General features: G+C 41.6%; 2 protein-coding genes across 3 annotated transcripts in view; both read left to right on the top strand.

Moving 5' to 3' along the window:
• Positions 1–19,617, top strand: part of LOC103370600 (MOB kinase activator 2) — a 22,228-nt gene extending 2,611 nt beyond the window's left edge. Inside the window, exons 4-6 of one of the 2 annotated variants that reach the window (XR_520898.1) lie at positions 1,438–1,562; positions 1,649–2,162; positions 19,607–19,617. Coding sequence is in view for 1 of the 2 variants with exons in the window: in XM_008299714.1 (XP_008297936.1) it covers positions 1,438–1,562; positions 1,649–1,887 (364 nt within the window). In the remaining variant the exon portion in view is untranslated. Of the gene's footprint in view, positions 1–1,437; positions 1,563–1,648; positions 2,437–19,606 lie in introns of those variants that run through there. The other variant, XM_008299714.1, reaches the window with a different exon arrangement.
• Positions 9,464–16,323, top strand: adm2b (adrenomedullin 2b). The gene is made up of 2 exons (XM_008299715.1): positions 9,464–9,620; positions 15,915–16,323. The coding sequence occupies exons 1-2, from the start codon at positions 9,520–9,522 to the stop codon at positions 16,321–16,323; spliced, it is 510 nt and encodes a 169-aa protein (XP_008297937.1). The 5' UTR covers positions 9,464–9,519.

Here is a 19,617-nt window from a genome sequence, read left to right as displayed (position 1 = left end):
ACTGTTTCATTTGGTCCATCCAGAGAGCAGGCAGTAAACAATATTTTAAAAATAGTACCAATGCAAACTATTGACAGAGTTGACCCATTGTTCTTGAATCCTCCACATGGCTGCACAAATACAATTCTGTTCACCTCCATCATTGTGCCTCAATATCTATTTTTTTCGTGGTAATAATTTCCATGCCTTCTTCAGTAATCATGCTGCAAAACAACTGGGATTGTAAACAGTGAAAAACAGTGACGCTGGAGGGAAAACTTCTGAATTCTTTCTAAATTATTTCTAGGTCTGACAACTGGTAAACAGAAGTAGATATTTGTTGTGTATCTCCTGTTCGAATGAAACTAACTAAACTTGAGTTATGATGGATATCGATGTTGTTTGACACACACACACACACACACACACACACACACACACACACACATACACACACAGATCTCACCCAGTCAAACCTCACAGTTATTAGCTTCAAAGGATAACTCCAGTTTATTCCAGCCTGGTGTATTTCCCTTTAATGTGCCTCTATGTGTCAATTTGCACTCTCTCTCTTCCTCTGTTGTGTAGATTCAGGGAACTGAGGAATCACCCAAAACAGCATGCAAACAGCTTCCTGCAGTGTTTCAAAAGTCGTGATGTTTACATGATTCATTTTACATTTCTATGAGTCAGACCTCAAGTGCACACAGGCGTCAGTCACCTGAATTGTTGCTACCTGCATTTGGGTCAACCCGCCTGCTGACCTAATCATACGGCTGATTTATCCGGCGCAGTGGTTTGTTTACACATGTGTGAGGCCGACCCTCTGGAAATGCAACAGCTTAATGTAACGGCAGCGAAACAATCGAAGTTATCCCTCGAGCAGGGCTGTCGGTTTCATCTCATGCATTTATCAGTAGATGTAGATGGATTCTAGTTGTCAGGTGTCCCAAGAGTGGTCGTAATTCCCTACAGGCGAGTCTTGGTTATGCCCTAGAGCAGTTATCTAACTAGCAAGAATGGGGAGAGAGTCATACGTGCAATTTTCAGTGATTACCAAGACATAAAAACTACATTTGTAGAATAACTGATCAAATCCAACAAAGACTTCCTCAAACTAAGGTTTAAAAAGCATTCTTCCCTTCTGGATAAACTTCTGCTGTGCAGTTTTGTTACACTTGAGTCAGTGCAACAACACGATTGGCTGAATGTTTTCCATTTTCACTGTTACAGAGCAGATGATTGGTGTTTTAGGGGGGCTGGTGGGGCATGTGTCATCCAACCATGATATTTGGTGTTCTTTCATAGATTTCTATCCAGGATTCTTTAAGTGGCGAGTCTCTTCCTTCTAACATATCTTAATATTTATCCTTTAAAAAACATCTAACGTAGATTGTGTTGTTTCCTCTATAAAGCTGAACATCCACCTTTATGCATCTTAATCATTTCTGTTGTCAGGGTTTATTTCTGGACTGACGACCACGGCAGGAAGCTGAAATGCTCTGCTCCGCTTTACTTTGACTACGCCATGTCATACATTCAGGAGCTACTGACTGATGAAGATGTGTTCCCCACTAAAGCAGGTAAAATGTATATCATACATGTTCCATTACTCAACATCACACTTTAGTTTCGTTTCAACGCTGTCATCTCCTCTCTCCTTCACTAGGTTCAGTATTTCCGAATGGCTTCGTCTTTCTGGTCCAGAAGGTGTTTTTGCTGCTGTTCAGGACTCTGGCTCACATCTATTGGTCTCACTACAGAGAGGCACTCGCTATGGGCCTGCACCCACACCTCAACACACTCTTCATACACCTCACGCTCTTCTGCCGGCAACATGCGCTGCTGGAGCCGGAGGACACTGAGCCACTGCAGGACCTCATCACAGCGCTGGGACAGCAAGGCTGAACCCAAGGCTGTACGTTGTTCTCAACACTCTCTTATTTATTTGTTGCAGCTGGTTTTCTGTGGCCGATCTGAGCCAAACTAAAACTTACTTTACAATATGAAGAAAAAAGGAAATCAGAGTATCTAGCCCCTTGCTGTATATAGCTGCTATCAGTTATTTGTGTGAACCTAATATTGCATGTTTTTTTTAACCTAACGGTGCATCGTTGATAAGGTCAAGATCTTCAAGGTCACTCATGTCTTCCTCACTGTAAGACGCTGTAATAAAAAACCTTGTTAACTTTTTGGGTTTTCTTTAAAAAAAAAAAAAAAAAAAAAAGTAGCCAAACAAACCCACTTGGTGCCATCATTGTATTTTGAACATTTGCAAAACCCCCTCAGTTGATGCAAATGCTGTATAATCTCATTTGTAAGGAAACGTTTCTCTGCACCTTCATGTCTGATTCTGTACTCTGTAGTAAACATTTGTGACATATTGACTGTCCGATGGATTTAAAAAGATGGATTTGCTTTTTCTAGAAACTATTAAATATCAAAAATTGAATTTGATCCTGCAGAGACTGCTGCTGTTGTTTCTCAGCACACCTCCAGGTTTTTGGCTTGACAGCAGCACCACCTGCTGCCAGAAGAGGAATCCAGCGTGCATCACATTTTTACCTGCACTGTCAATCTCCATCCATTATCTATACACCGCTTAATCCTCACTAGGGTCACGGGGGGCTGGAGTCTATCCCAGCTGACTCAGGGTGAAGGCAGGGGACACCCTGGACAGGTCACCAGTCTATCACAGGGCTACACTTAGAGACAGACAACCAAGCACACTCACATTCACACCTACGGACAATTTAGAATCACCAATTAACCTCAACATGTTTTTGGACTGTGTGGGAGGAAGCCGGAGAACCCGGAGAGAACCCACGCTGCACGGGGAGAACATGCAAACTCCACGCAGAAAGTTCCCAGGTGTCCTTACCGGGATGCGAACTGGCGACCTTCTTGCTGTGAGGCGATGGTGCTAACCACCGAGCAGCCCACTGTCACTCTCTTTATATGAAAATTACAGGACCACAGTGTGTATCAAAATGCTACAACCCTATTCAGTCTAGACATGAACACTCTTAAGGAAGGTAACTTTTCCATTTCAAAGTCAGTCTCTCCTCGTGGAGTCTTTATTTAAAAAAAAATAAATTCTGTCCTTTACATTATTCACCTGCTGGCTCATTAGCACTGTAATCTCTGCCTGGTTGTTAGAGAAATGAGAGAAAATACCTCTTTTCTGCCAGATCTGCAGGTTTTCTATTTTAGTAAATCTCACCTCATCAAAGTGTCCTTAAAGCAGACGGACTAAATCCCGTCAGGTCGCTCCGACCTCCCTCTGGATTGGTACAATTAATGAAAAAATCTCTGAAGAAAACAGACAGGCCTTTTTATATGACTTATGCTTTCCAAGGTTACCATTATCTCCAGTAAATGTCCATAAATTCACTTAAAAATCAAAGGGAGACACCAGGCCTCATCACTGCATAAGTCGCAGAAAAATTTCAAGTTTTCTTCACTGTCAAAGTAATCCAGCAAAAACTGTCTGTGCATCCATGAATAGAACACAAACAGGAACCTTTAACGTCTAATTTGATATACTTTTAATGATGTAATTTCCCAAAAATCCAAACTATAGGCTAAAAATAAAAGAAATGATATCACCACTAATGTAGTCAAGAGAAAATGACAGAATTCTATTTGGCTTCACAATAGACACTCCAGTCTTTGTGAATTTTACACAATGCTAATGAATGCATTTCCAAAGGAGGACATTCGAGAGCCGCTGTAATCTAATGTAATTGAGACGTAAATCAGGAGCTGCGCTGTTCCCAGAAGACATGTTTGTATTCCTCAGACAGCACCGCGGGCAATTTGACAAGAGATAAGTTGCTTTTGTCTGGATTTCTTGCTGTCACTCACAGAAACCAAAAATAATATCCAGGGGTGAAAGTAAACGGATACTCAGAGCATGATGTCATTCTCATTTGACTCTCTGTTTCACTGTCAGGGCAAAACGCAAAAACAGACAGGCATACAGTGAAAGTTAAACAGCCTTTGTCTGCACACAGGACAAGTCTGATCATCGAGCTTTTTCACATTTCAGCACTAACCTTGGTTCAAATAAACACTACACAGAGTGAAAAAGATGTCCCAGAGGAAAATTGTACTACACAAAGCTTTCTCTTTCACTTCAGCCTTACTTTAGATTTGATTTTGTCTGATATTCATCCATCCATTATCTATACACCGCTTAATCCTCACTAGAGTCACGGGGGGCTGGAGTCTATCCCAGCTGACTCAGGGTGAAGGCAGGGGACACCCTGGACAGGTCACCAGTCTATCACAGGGCTACACTTAGAGACAGACAACCAAGCACACTCACATTCACACCTACGGACAATTTAGAATCACCAATTAACCTCAACATGTTTTTGGACTTTGTGGGAGGAAGCCGGAGAACCCAGAGAGAACCCACGCTGCACGGGGGAACATGGAGACTCCAAGCAGAATGATCCTGGGTGTCCTCACTGGGATGCGAACCAGCGACCTTCTTGCTGCTAACCACCGAGCCACCTTGCAGCATGTTTTAAAAAATATGTTTCTCATATTTTTCTCCTATTCACTTTGAGAAACAGGTGAGACAGGAGACATACTGAAGACTTAAAGGAGAAACCTTCTTAACCTCGACTAATGGCTCTGTATTTTCTCATGTGAGCTACATGTCAGCTGTATGTGAGCTTTATGTGATTAGGAAGGTTGAGATTTTTCTCATTTCACTAAAATGTCCATAGAATACAACTTTATTATAATGAAGACGGAGCCAAAGACGTTAGATTAATCTTTAGCTTGGATTTTATATCAAAAACTAGCTTCCTTTTTTTTTTTCACCAAGGAAAAACTTGGTATCTGCTGGATTTTTTTCACTGCTAGATAACTGCAGTAATGTTTAGGCCATGTGATTAGTGTCTAAAATCCATATATGATTTGAGATTTGTCCCTGGGTGCCATTAGGTCTCATCACTGTCATATGTATTCTTGGATTTGATGGTCATCTCTTGTCTGACTGCCTGATTATTGTTTACGTGGCCATTTTAACGTCGCTAAACCTCTACTTGATGGTTTTTATGAGCCTTGTTTGAGGTTCGAGATATAATCTGAAATCTAAGTGCTCATTGACTGTCCCCAAAACTCTGAACTTTGGAAAAAGATATTTCTGTGTGTTGTGTCAAACTAAAAGGACAAAATCATTTATAAAGACTTCAGCTTCTAGCAAATTGAAATTAAATGGAAATTGTTATTGCATTGATCTTCTCCACTGGTGCCTCCTATATTTTTGACACTCATTCATATCAATGTGATTAGATTTTGTGTTGTCTATAACTATTTATTCTAATTATCGTTATAGTTGTTGACATGACATGATCAGATTTCTGTTTAAAAACGAGAATCTACTATAAGTAAGCGGATGCTTTTCTACAAATTAGAGCTTTTCAAACATAACACCACCATATGTGTTAGGATATGTGTTATAGTTTGACAGGACTTCACCTAAAACTGAGAATATATTTTAAAAAAAAAGGAAGGTAATGATGAAAGAATTGAGGACTGCGGTACTGTGTGGTCGTTTTTTCTTTCTCTGTGAGCATGTAGTCCCTTATTTCACCACACAGAGGCATCAAAGGCCATCACACTAATGGAAAGATGTTAGAAAAAAAAAACTGAAGTATGCTTTCATTAGAATTACAAGCACTGTACAATCTAAATGAGATAACAACAAAACATCAATGACGTTGTAGTATCTACAAGGGATGAACTTCAATGTAATAGGTTGGGAGAATAATTCAAAGTTGCATTAAGCAATCACATTTTGTTATGGTGATTGTAAATTGTCTGTAGGTGTGAATGTGAGTGTGCTTGGTTGTCTGTCTCTAAGTGTAGCCCTGTGATAGACTGGTGACCTGTCCAAGGTGTCCCCTGCCTTCACCCTAAGTCAGCTGGGATAGACTCTGGCCCCTCACAACCCTAGTGAGGATTAAACGGTGTATAGATAATGGATGGATGGATGGATGGATGGATGGATATTTTGTTGTTAACAAATTTGAAAAGATTTTAAGAAAATTTTAGGACTCAGTTTTTATTGTTTGTTTTCTATAAATCCCTGCATTTGCTTCATTATGATTCTATTGCTATCAAGAGTACAGACATGACTGATCCACTGAAAACAGAAAAAAATGTTTCATTGGCAGAAGATTCTCAATGTAGCTGCAGTTTCTGTGCAAATTATGTTCAAATGATGAATTAATAATCGATTTCATCAATGCACTCCATGAACAAATGTTCTGCTTTTAATACAGTCTCTTTTATGTGTAACACATCAGGACTCATCAGATTTAATATCACGTTTTGATCTTCACAAGCTGAGATTTTTCTTCATTAGCTTACAACAAGAGCTAAATCAGTACAAAACCATCCCTCAATGGAGAGAGAGACTCGGTCAAAGAGGCGCAACTATGCATTGAATGTGTGTTGGGTTGATTTGTTTCGTATCTTAAGATTATACTCACAGATCCTGAATGTGGCCAGACATCTGATTTCCTCTCTGATTTCAGCCCGAGGTGTCCAGCAGACACAAAGACTGAAATTGAAACTTTCCTATGGGAGCCAAAGCATCTTTCTTTGCCTGCCGAGGGATCAGAGGGAGGGAGGATAAGTCTGGATAGTGTGGACATGCACACACACACACACACAGAGGTTTGTTCTTCGGACAGATAGGAGATGTGTTAATGCACATGTTGGACTGAGTTGAGGCTCGCCGTGTTGGAAACTGAGCTTAGACGGTATTACTTCAAACTGCTGAGTCACAGACAAGTGCGCACACACACACACACACACACACACACACACACGGCACTTTAATTAAGGCCTGAAGCCACCTCCACATACAGAGCATTCTTTTAATCAGGTTCAGACTCTGAGCTTCTCATCTGTGTCCTGCAGCACAGCTAAGAAAAGAAAAATTGTTCTTTTACAAGGAAAGTGAGGAGAGCAGGATCACTGCAACCAGTGGGGGAGACTACCTCTCTGTGCCTTTTACTTTCTTTACTTCTTTGAACTTTTATTAATCAAGGAACAAACTGGCTGTCCTGCACTGTTACACAATTATATTAAACTGCCTGCACACACGCACACACACAATAAATCTTTCTCAAAAAGTGTGTCACGAGTTCCAGAGGTTGGGTTACAGCTTGGGTTTCTGACCTTTTCGTTTTGTGAAGAAAAATCAATTCACAACTCCCCATCTGGTATCTTTAAAGCGCAAAGATTTCAGGTAAATCTGGTTATTTATGGCCCTAAAGAGATATTTCATGAGACAAAATCAAAGACAACTCACTTAACTTGACCAGTTAACCTTGTCCCAGCTCTTCGGATAAATCCAGTAACTCCTTGCAGATCGGGAACACGCGGGTTACGGTTCAATGTCATCTCTTTAATCCACATCTAGAGAAACAGCAGCTGTACAGAAGGCAGACACACTGAGTCACCACATAAATGCAGAAACAACTGCTGTACTCGCACAAAAGATCTGCATGTGCCCAGCAGTCATCTATGGTTTTATTCTAGTTTTATTTTTGCTGTTTTTTTGCCATCGTTTTTATTGAGATTGAATCACGTTCAGTTGAGAAGGTAAATGTCAGTTTTTGCAGTTAACTTTATAAATGTCACAAGAACCAGAAATCCAGACTGACAAAGCTTTTATTGTACGCGCTGACAGATGAGAAATTAAAGGAAAAAGCTGAACCCGTTACCCCTTCAGTGAGGGGATCCGGTGGCTTCGTTGTGCTGTGGGAGGGCATTTTGCTGGCATGGTTTAGATCCAATCATCCCTTTAACGAAAAGGGTCACTGCGAATCAATACAAAGTAAATCTGCGTGATCCCCTTTGACCTGTGATGAAACATTTCTAGTCTGATGGGAGCGGCTTCACCCGCGATGACAATTACACAAATACTTGATGATACACCTTTGACGAATACCTCCGCCTATAGGGCACGAGAGGTCACTGGTGACTAAATGATGTGAATCATACGCTATGACTTCTGAAGTCAGTACTTCTCAACCCATTTGAACACCCACTGGAGATTTTTGCGTAACATGTTGGACAATGCTCTCCACCACCATCGTCATCAACATCTTTTGACAGATCCCTCCAGCAGACTATCAGAGACTTGGAGATGTCAAGAAGCACTGAGACACTTCCTTTTCCTCTAGTTTGCCATCTATCTGCCTGATAAATAATTTGATTTCTCCGTTGGGAACCAGAACTTCCATCTCTCATCAGTTTTACTGCGAGCTAATTATTTAGGGATAATGGTACCTGCCAGTTTGTGACCAGCGGTCCACACCTTAAGCTCTCACTAACAACTGCAAGCTTTTGTTTTAAACCTCTAGACCCAAATAGCACTACTGCTGTTCTTTTAATAGCTTTGTTAGTCGAGTCCAGCTGGATCTTTGTTTAGCAGCTTTTCAACAGCCAATATCCCGCATGCATGATGTCCTTTTGTCCAGCAGCAAACACAAGTCTGACTTCTCACGTGTCCATTTAAAAAAACATTAAACACAAAGTAGATGTGAAACGCCACAGGTGCATATAAATATATTTAGCCACTTTTTTCTTTCCAATTCCAGGTGCCTTTATACACACAAAACATACAAAAAGTAAACTATAATATGGTCTTTTTAAAATGTAAAGTATGTTATTGCGACTTATTTTGGTTGAAAGCCTGTAAATCAGTGGAATATTAATTCAGTTTTATATTTTGTAAAACAAATACTGTACGACTTACAGACATATACTGAGTTTTGTGTGAAAACCCCACGTCATCGCTTGTGTTTCGACATTAAAACATAAGCAGGTTGTGTTACTGTGAATAAAATATTCTCAGTGTATTGCAGAGGGTTTAACTGCTTTGATTCAGCAGCTCTTTTCTAAGTGGGTCAAGCTCACTCTGGCCGCCAATAAGTTCACCGTGTAAAAGGAAACTAAATCCAATAAGAAAATCCACAAGGACATCTATAAGGTCACCACCCCACTCACATGTTAAAACAAACAAACAAACAAACAAACAACATCCAATAAAGCAAATATGGAAAATGAACTTCCTCAACACTGCAGCTACTGAGGTTTAATTAGGTTGTGGTGTTCATTGGAGGCTGGAGTGGGACAGACAATAAGCCTTCCTCCTCCCTCCTCCTCCTCCTCCTCCTCCTCCAATCAGGCTTTATAAACGGCAGAGCTCCTGTTGCTCTCCAAGTGCGCCCCAATGAACTCCGGAGTTCTCTGGTCGGATAACAGCGAGCAGCTCAGTGAGCAGAAGATGCGGCAGAGATGATGCTGCTGAAGCCTCTCATCAGGACGGGACAGTCTACCTGTTAGATAGCACTTAGAAAGCCGCTATTTTGACTTTTTCTACGCAGCGGTTATTGCTTGTTTTTCTACTTTTATTTCTAAGATTTTAATACAGTATTGATATTTTTTTTTATTTTTTTTTTGACATCCGCCTCCTACCGGACAGTGCGCCTCCGCTACGCCGCCATGTGCGCCCTCATCCCGGCGTGGCTGTGCTTGCTGCTCGGCCTCCTGCCTCTGGAGGTCCAGTCCCGGGCTCTGGCTCTGCAGAGGACTCACAGACACAGGTACCACCGATTGCTGATGTTCTGCTACAAAAACTTTTGTCTTTTGCAAAGTGTTTAAATCAAGATTTTTGCTGCTGGGAAAATGTAAAAGGACAGAAAAATAAGATAGAGACTTTTAGTGGGTCTGTGTACCAACAGGGTGAGTTCCAGTGACTAAAATTAGGAAATAGCAGCAATAATAGAAAGAAATAACAAACTTAATCCCTCCTGTTGTGACACATTCATTGTCATACAACAGGTGGTGCTACATCTTTGAAATCCAAATCTTCTTCATTTCATTTTTGTACATAAAAGTAGGGATTATTGTTAAAAGCTTCATAATAATAACAAAGTTGAGTCCATTTTATTTATGTTGTCTAAATCTGAACTACATACCTACAAACGCTTCTTTAAAACCACACCGCATCCTATAACCTTTATCCATTTAAATATTAACATTTGGTTAATCAGCTGTTTAAAATAGTAGTTAATGCTAACAAACAATCTTGGTAATCAGTTAATCGCTTAAGTCCTTTATGAAGCAAGAGTGCACTGCAATTTTGGTTCTGCAATTGTTCATTTTTTCCTTCTTTTCTTTGAATGTAGGAACTTGATGTGGGCATTTTTCTCACATGTATAATCAATATTACCATCAGGACATAATAGTTTTATGTGTAATTATGACAGTGGTGAAGGGCAACAGTTGTTTGCCATTCATTAATGTGAGGGGGAAAAAAAAAAGGGTCCAGCAGCCGAATGAGGTAATTCCTCTTAGCAGCAGGAGGTGAGACAAAGGTGAGGGTGATTTAGTGGGATTTGGGACAAGGTGTGCATACCGAGGGGCCGCGCAGCAAACGGGCAGCCTGAATGAGGCAGACTACAATAACACACACTCACGCCACGGACAGCAGCTTGGAGGTCGTGATAATGTGCAACTCAGACCTGAGAACATCTTGTGATGGGAGGAGGCACAGCAGCACGCCGTTCAAAATAACCGTCACATGCAGACCCATGCATCACCACTTTATTTTCTACTAGTGTCGACAATGTAGTCACACAAAACTTGTTGCTCTGTGTTGTGTGTGTGAAAGAGAGAGAAAGGATCACTGAGTCTGAGTTACGTAAGAAGGATTTCTCTATAGTTCATAGTTTTTTTTTTTATAACGCTTTAATCCCATATTACTGTAAATACACTTATCCTATTGTTTAAGTGCTTAAAGGAACATGAGGTTAAGTGGGATATTAGTATAATAATAATCGTGGGAGACAAAGAAGAGCCTCTTTAGTGAACTGATGAAACCTTGGAACTCTCTGCATGTCTGCTATACAGAATTATTCATGTGATTTTTGCATTATATATGTCATATTATATAAATAAGAAAGGGTTTTAATAGGTTCAGTAGGTGTCGGGGAGGAAAAGAGCGAGCATCTCAGTGTGATTCAACACTGATGGATGTAACGCAATACTGCCACTGGCACTTCACAAAACACTTCTAAAGAATGAAAAGCTGGGAAAAAAAGAAAAATTAAGGATCCTGCTGGAAAATAGAAAAGATAGAAAGAGCAAGATGGGGAGAAAACTGGTAGTGGAACAGCGGGGTTCTGATCGGGACAAAAAGTTTTGTTTGCGCAAAGTAGTTTGGAGGAGTTACGACAGGATGGTGTGTGTGTGTGTGTGTATGTGTGTGTGTGGCTGTATGTGTGTTCAGTTTGACAACCTCATGCTGCGCTCTAACTTGGGAGGAATGCTGGAGAATCTCCTTCTGGTCTCAGACTCTCCACAGGTTCACATCCTCATCTGCACACACACACACAAGAAGTCGCAGTAGAAAACACAGACCACAACAGAGAACCTCTACTCATATATTCCCATCATGCAAAGTTTATTACAGTTATACATTTTAAGAACTATTTGCATGTTCTTTCCTGTGGCAGGTGTAAATAAATCTTATATGTTGCAACTCAGCTGCATAAAAACAGCTGGCTTCCTTGACTAGAGCAATGCATGCACGAGGATGCCATTGCTAGAGATGTTTCTGTTTAAGTTGTGGAAAACAGAAAAGGTAACTTGTGTATGAACAAAGTATCTAAAAAAACCTAATGATTCTGCGCTCCAGCAAGCATGCAGCAAGAAACAGACGTAAATAAGGCTAACTTGAAAGCTTATAACACTCTCAGAAGCTGATCATGCCTTGTCTGATCAGGTGTAAATGAGCCGGTTCCCATGCATCTACCACACCAGTCAAATTACAGAGATGTGACAAGGTCTGTGTCTTATACTAACTGTAAAATGAAGAAGAAAACAAGTGTATAAATACATTATCACCCCCACACAGTCAATCACCACGAATTCCACACTCCTGCGTCATCTGGCAGCACCACCAGGGCCCGAAGTCTCAGTTCAACACCACGAAATAAAAAGAGACATTTATTAAATTCGCCATACCATAGTGCATTTAACATGTTCTGCGCAGACAAATATACAGCACTAATCAAGCCACCACACATCCTTGCCCTGCGGTAAAATTCACACGCAGGAAGAAACAGAGCAGAACAAGAAAGATGTATTAAGCGGTGAACTGTCTTGTGATGTGTTGGGTCAGCGGGAGATTCTCACACAGATGCGTTTGATTATGTCAGAGAAACTCTTCAGGCTGAGGCAGAGAATATCATTTATCTCACTACAAAGTACGTTAAGTTGTTCTTCGGCAGCGCTCTTAAGTGTCCAGGTTTCGATTCCTCTTGGAATAAATCTTTAGTCATCGGGCGACTCCCTTTTCTGAAGACTGATACAATCACGCTGCTTTTGTTTAAGATGAAGAACAAACTTTAAAGCTGCTATAAGCCTGTTACCACGTAGAGTGATGAACTCATTGAGGCTTTCCAGCATCTTACAGGTTTTGGTTCTGTGTCACTTTACCGCCGCTGTACACTACCTGCCCTGCATTAGATGGCACACACAGTTGGAAACAAAGGTGGAAATTGTGGAGCATTTAGCAGCTAAAGAGATGTTTCTGTCAATAGTTAGTGGGAACTAAGGGAAAGAAGAGTGAGTGGATATATTAATATATTCATCACGGAACTAAAAACACAACTCCAAATGATCAGCAGTGTTTCCCTGTATGTGTTACATATACAAAAAAACTCTAGATCTCTATCCAGTATCAAATGTCAGAAATAATCTCCGTCCACACTAACCCGCCTGAAAACGTACAGTATATCACATGACCGTTCACGAAGCAGAAGGTTGGTTGCTCTGTTAGGAAAAACAGCAATGGTGTGAAGTTGGACCACAAGTTTCTTTGGTTGGACTGACAATGAGGTGGAAATGTCGCTGGCAGTCCAGGCTGACATCTTCTGGAAAAACAGTCACGTGACAGACGCGTGACAAACCAGAGAAGGACACGTGGTGGCTGATCAGACCTAAACAGGAAGCTAACATGGGTGTGTGGATCATCGTTTCCAAAAGTCTCTATTTCTGTCCATACAGACTAAAGTACATTCCTGAAGGTATCAAACTAAAAAGAGACCAACAGCATTCCCAAAAATCTTCACCTTAGGGGTCTTAAAACACCCGAGCAGTGTGGACACAAGACGGAAATTAGGCATCCTTAAGCAAAAATGCGTGAGTGTGGACGTAGCCTTGAAAGGAGAGAACATGTCATCGTTTTGTTTACAACTTGGTTAGACCAAGTGGACAAAAAAATCTAATAATGGAGCATCCATAAACTGTAGGTTAAGACATCGACCATCAGTCATGGTGTCACACATCTGGCTTTGCTGCAGCTCTTCCTTGTTCAATCACGATCGTATATGTTCCTTCAAAAAGTCAAAGCAGCACTATAAAGTTAATCCAAATGCAAGTCTGAATCTCATTTCAGCCTCCTTAGTTGCAACAGGGGGAAATATACGGTATATATTATTACACAGTTTTGCAGATGCATCCTTGGCACAGTCCTTCTCTTCAGCGCGTTAGTGAGTTAATACAGATGCAGCCTACCTGTCCTGGTTGTGTTCAGACACTGGCAAGCAGTTCAGTGGCCTACATTTCCTCTGACTTGGAGGCACCGTGGCGCCAAGTGCCTTTCCCTCCAGGGACAAATGTGTTTTAAACCTCACCACAGGTGGCCTTTTAGCCATGCATGTGTGTGAGTAAGTGTGTGCAAGTGTGTTTTTGAGTGTATGAGAGACTTTAGGCAGACACCTGTAGGTGAGGGCATTCACGTGTGGAGCATACACTGACTGAACTGTGCACTGTATGTGTGCAGGTTTTTCCATTGGTAAACATCGTTTGTTGCCTGGGCAGTCACATGCCACTTGCACGTGTGTGCCCACTAATGCTGCACCAAGCAACTTTATGCCAGTGTGTGTATATGTGTGTGTGTGTGTGTGTGGCTCATTCACCATCAATTAAAACCAATTCAAATCTCACAGGCTTAAAGTCACTGGTATAACACACAATGGTGGGTGAGTGAGTGAGTGAATGAATGAATGTGTTGGCAGTGAGAGCTCAAGGTGTCCGGCCAGAAGAGTGATCAGAATACCAGTCAGGATTAGTTACAGGATAAAGATCATATGGTAATTTGGCCCACTTTTCACACCAAACAAACAAACATTATCTTGCTTCTTCCATTGATCTCCCTTTATTCTTTGTTTCCTACCTTCTGAATAGGCAACAATTGTGAATAGTGAGGTGTGTGTGTACACATTTACACACACACACAGAAAGGGATTTCTTTTACTTTTTGCAAATATTGCACATCATCTGGTTGTCAAGGTTGCTGAAGGAGGCCTTTTTTCAGCTAAATGCTACAGTCAATAAGTAACTATCTAGGAGCAGAATTTGTGTTGACTGCAGCCTGTCTTATTGTAACACAGCTAACACAGGAATACAATTATTCATCATCATATCCCACTTTTAAGAGCTTTCACTGCTATATTCCAGTATACCGTGGTGTTTTCTTGTTAGATACAGTGTGCCCGCAGCTGTACTTTAAATTCCAGTCTTTTTTCAACCACTTGGTTACATCATCAGTGTAGAAGCTCACAAGTTAACTGATTACTGTGTTGCTGTTAATTTACTTACTGCTACGTTACATGATCCATACTAACCATTGCATAACTTCTGACCAGCTGTCTCTCGCAGCTGAACTCTTGAACGTCCGAGAGAATGTGTGCTTGAATAAAAAAATTAAATTAAAAATGGGTATTGTGATGAGAAAAAAAGTTGGCGAGACAGCAGGGAGGTGAGAAAGAAAGCACTTAGAACACACTCAGGAGGAGTGTTGGAGCCTCTTATCCACACTGTGCTCTGTACTCTGTCACTCTCTTGCCCTCTTCTTCTGTTTTTTTTTTTTTGCTGCTCTGTTGTAAGATTTACCAGCTCACACAGTGTTGTTATTAACTGGGAATATTATTTTTTAACCGTGTTGATGACGGCAGCATTAGCTGGTTCTCGCCTCAGTTGGTTTTAACGGCTTTGCTCCGGTTAGGTGCAGGAAGCAGAGCAACCTTTAGGGGTCACTAGTAGATATTTTTAGCTGTCAGTTTAAATGTTGTGCAGTTGGTTAGCACTGTTGTCTCGCAGCAAGAAGGTCGCCGGTTCGCGTCCCGGTGGGGGCACCGGGATCTTTCTGTGTGGAGTCTCCATGTTCTCCCCGTGCAGCGTGGGTTCTCTCCGGGTTCTCCGGCTTCCTCCCACACAGTCCAAAAACATGTTGAGGTTAATTGGTGATTCTAAATTGTCCGTAGGTGTGAATGTGAGTGTGCTTGGTTGTCTGTCTCTAAGTGTAGCCCTGTGATAGACTGGTGACCTGTCCAGGGTGCCTTCGCCCTAAGTCAGCTGGGATAGACTCCAGCCCCCCCACGACCCTCATGAAGATTAAGCGGTGTATAAATAATGGATGGATGGATGTTTAAATTTTCAGTTATTGACTAAGATGCATGTAAAAAACAACAACAACAAAAAACTTACCAGCAAGTATCAGCAAAGATGCTGCTGCTACATGACTTAGCTGCAAACAGACCACCTGCTCTACTCTCTGTCTTTTTTCCTCTATCCTTATTACTTTTTCTTTCAAGCTACTTCTTCATTTCTTGAAAAAAAAAAAGAAAAAAAGAGCGGACATTCCTGCGGTACAAGCCTGACTTCCTGTGAGGCGTTCATCTTGCTGTAGCGATCCAGTTTCCTGCAGAAACTCAAGCAGGCGACATGTGCATGACTGCGCAGCATCATATAGGGACCGACTGTGTGTGTTTGTGCTGCCCTGATTCAGCATTGTGTCTAAAAGTGTTCTCTCTTTCTCATTTTCCCAGGTTGAATTTACCCAGACCCTCTAAATACCCAAAGTCCTCCTACTCCGCCATCTTGCCTACCATGTCTGATCTCTCCGTTGCCGCGGACAACCAGATCACCCAGGAAGACAGGCATATCATGTGGAGGGCCCTGCTTCACAAAGAGCCCCCGCCAAAGCTGTCTGACCCTCTGCTTGACCGAAGCCAGAATGTGCTGCCGGAGGCGCCGGTCTGGCAGCGCGGGTCACGGGGTCGCCGCCATGCCAGCAACGGCGGCGGGAGGGGCCACGGCCACCTGATGAGGGTGGGGTGTGTCCTCGGCACCTGTCAGGTTCAGAACCTCAGCCACCGTCTCTACCAGCTGATCGGACAGAGCGGGAGGGAAGACTCGTCCCCCATTAACCCCCGCAGTCCTCACAGCTACGGCTGAGACCGCAGATCTAATCCAGCAGGACGCCCTTATCGACGACCGCAGGCGGATCACCCAGGTCCTCTACTGCACCAGTAACGCAGTTAGGGCCGAAAATAAGCCTCTGATGTCAGCTCTTACAAGAAAAATTATGGTTTATTACAGTTGGGGTGTTGTTTTTATAGTTTTGACTATAATTCTAATTGGTAATAACAACATGCTACTCAACAAGTAAATTGCTGAAATCAAGATAAAAGCCACAAGCTGTCAAATAATAAGATTTTAAACCACCAGGAGCCAAGCTGGGGGAAACAAGTAGCAACCTGCAAGACTGGGGTCACTTGACAGAAAACAGTAGGCGACTTTTTAGGCCATTATCAGTAATGCAGCGCAACAACTTTCCCCGGAAACATCTCACCACAACACAGGGCTGGTAAAAAACCTGTTGAGTTTCCTTGTTGACTCGCTTCTATGTAGTTTGGACAAAGCAGCACTTTATCACTGACTCTCAAGAAAAAACTAGCGATAAAGAGGAACTCTTATGATTACACTTTCCACAGAAGCAGTGTTGAGTAAACTGATGAGGAAATGTTTCTTAGATAAGCAGAGAGAGACGAGGACAAGGCGAAAGAAGGCGCTGCTGCATGATCGGATCAACAGCCAGACTCTGGAACAAACGATGGTGATCTTGTAACGCATGAACTATGGTTAACAAAGCTGTGCATCCCACCACCTCGCTGATATGTTTTGGTCAGAACTGTAGTTTGCTTCATGGAGCAGAGAGATACCTGTCCTGCTGACCAGCCCAACACGGAGCTACACAGAAGTCATCAGCTTAGTTAGTTTACCAGCAAAATCATGATTACTGTGAGATTAATATGAACATGTCCTTTGTAAGACAAATCCCAGGATGTTAAGATGGCTGTATCTTCTGATATTTATTTTAGAAAATTTAGAGATCTACGCGGCTTTTTGGTAAATGTATTTTGGTAAATGACAGATTTAAGCGGATGGTTAGTTATTACATGCGGACTCACTGGTGCGGTCCTTTAAGGAACAATTTTCATATTTAATAGATATTTTTGTCTTTGATTTAAATCATGAAGGAATTTTCCCTTTAAAATCTTTAACGTGTGGGTCTGTCACCCAGACTTAAAACAACACTGATGACTGACAGAACGTCCAGAGAAATACTCAAAGTGCTTTACAATGTTTCCCATTCACATTCATACAACAACGGCGACGAAGCTTTCATGGAAGGCGTTTCCCTGCCATCGGGAGCGACTTCCCGTTCGGCTGAACGGCAAACAAGATAACAGATTTCTACTGAAACTCATTTAGTACCAGACCAGATTTCAACTTCACACCTCTGCCAACTCTCTTGCATTGGCCAGAATATCTCTGGCTACCATAGAACACTTTCAGCCCAACCAGTTTACTTCTTTAATCACATATTATCCAGAGGTAAACATGCAAACACATTAGCTGGATAGTAACAGCCCAGCTAGCCTTGGCAAACACATGACCCCCGTTTTGCAGGCTGCATTGTTCCCTCGAGATTCTCAAGGCTAAATCAACTCATTATCACCAATATTCCAAGTGTGCTCAGATTTGGTTTTACTGCCAGCTAAAGATCTTGAGATAATCAGCCTAAACGTGGCCTGTTAGATCCTGTGACGTTGTGTTTGATCTCAACAATTGATGAGTACAGTGTTATTCTAACCTATACATACACTGTGAAAATAACGTGTATCCTTTCTGTATTCTATAACATCACTGCCTCTAGTTTTTACAGCAGTGTGGGCCACCATGTTACCGGTCATTACTGCCAGTTGACTGCAGAGAAACTAGAGTGTTGTGTGACTTGGCATTCATACAGCAGCAATCATTCAGCTACTATATTTGTGAATGAGGAACATTGTGAACCGGTGAAGCCTCTCAAACTGGCCTACCTGACTAATGTCTACTATCGTCATCAATGGTGATCCTGCTGATCTGAACTTACCTGAGCTCAGCGCTAATCCAGCCCCCGTCTCTCAAAAGCACATTCATGCCCTCTTGCAAACAAGGAGCTTTACTTCAGTGCGGACAGAAACCAAGAATAACATCCAATCAAACCCAATTAACCCTTCACCCAAAACCTCACGGAGCACACAATCAGCCAAAATAACCACTAACCCTAATCCATGATCTGTCTGCGCACTTCTTAGCCGATACTGTTGCGTGTCCCGGGTAAGAACAGTTACACAGCAGAGAGCTTTTTTTATGTGCACGCTGTACAATGCATCAATGTTGTATTTTTGCCACTGTCTTTTCTGTGAGCCTTAATTGGTTTAATCACTTGTACGGCCTTATAGTATTTTTGCCTTTCACGACTCGGCTTCACAGTACATGTCAAAAGTTTTATTTATAGGCTTATCTGTCAGTTCAGCATAACTCCAGGTTCAATAGTTCTCACAGGTCAGATGCTAATATAAATGCATGAAAGCACTTTATTGTTCTCTACCTTGAAGATGACTTGAATTTTCCAAATGTGTTATTTACCTTTAAATTAATTGAGTCGGTTCTGCTGTGAATGTCCCACTTTACTAAATCTTCACGTTAATGTCTGCGCCCCTTCAACGTACAAGTGTCCTTTTGTAAACTACCGTTGCTGTTTTCTTCTAATACTTTGGTTTTAAAGTAGCAGAATTGTGTAATAAAAACCTTTACAATTACTTAATCTGTCAGCAGCAGGCTGAGGTGCACGTTTGACCTTTGTTTGGGACTTTATTACTGGAAAATGGGTGTGACAGCATGTTATTAATAATTCTTATTAACTTGGGCTGCCACACACACACACACACACACATGTACACATGAGATTAAAGGATAAGCGAAGTGCACACCAACACCACAGAATTTGTCAAGTCACCACCACTCAGCTCATCATTACATTTTTTGTCTTCTGCTTTGTGACTGCAATGTTTAAAAGTTCAGTAGAGACGTAGGTAGTAAGTAGAACTAATTTTCCTTTTTTACAGCTTGGAGGCAAATAGTAAGAAATATTTTGACCTTGTAATGATCAGAGAATTCTGAGAGCTTGTGTCTTATTTTCTTTCATCTTTCACTTCCAACCATTCATACAAGATTTCCACCCAGAACTACCCACGCTGGGCCAATCAGAAAAGTTTTCCAAATAAGCTATGGGTTTCACTTTTGTACTTCAGCGCTACGTCACACGTTTTGTTGCCCTGATCGGTTGTTGTTCTGCCCAGTTGTGTTTCTTGTAAATCAAAACTGAACAGGGAGATTTGTCTGACAGGATAAACACTG

The sequence above is a fragment of the Stegastes partitus genome, unplaced genomic scaffold (genome assembly GCF_000690725.1).
Source record: "Stegastes partitus isolate 25-593 unplaced genomic scaffold, Stegastes_partitus-1.0.2 Scaffold1451, whole genome shotgun sequence".
Taxonomy (NCBI): domain Eukaryota; kingdom Metazoa; phylum Chordata; class Actinopteri; family Pomacentridae; genus Stegastes; species Stegastes partitus.
This window is presented reverse-complemented; position numbering and strand designations above follow the sequence as displayed.

What these genes read in the sequence shown, in the direction of transcription:
- adm2b (XM_008299715.1), top strand. Translation starts at nt 9,520, where the DNA reads ATGTGCGCCCTCATCCCGGCGTGGCTGTGCTTGCTGCTCGGCCTCCTG. An exon ending in CAGAGGACTCACAGACACAG is followed by an intron (nt 9,621 to 15,914) that starts GTACCACCGATT and finishes TCATTTTCCCAG; the next exon opens with GTTGAATTTACCCAGACCCT.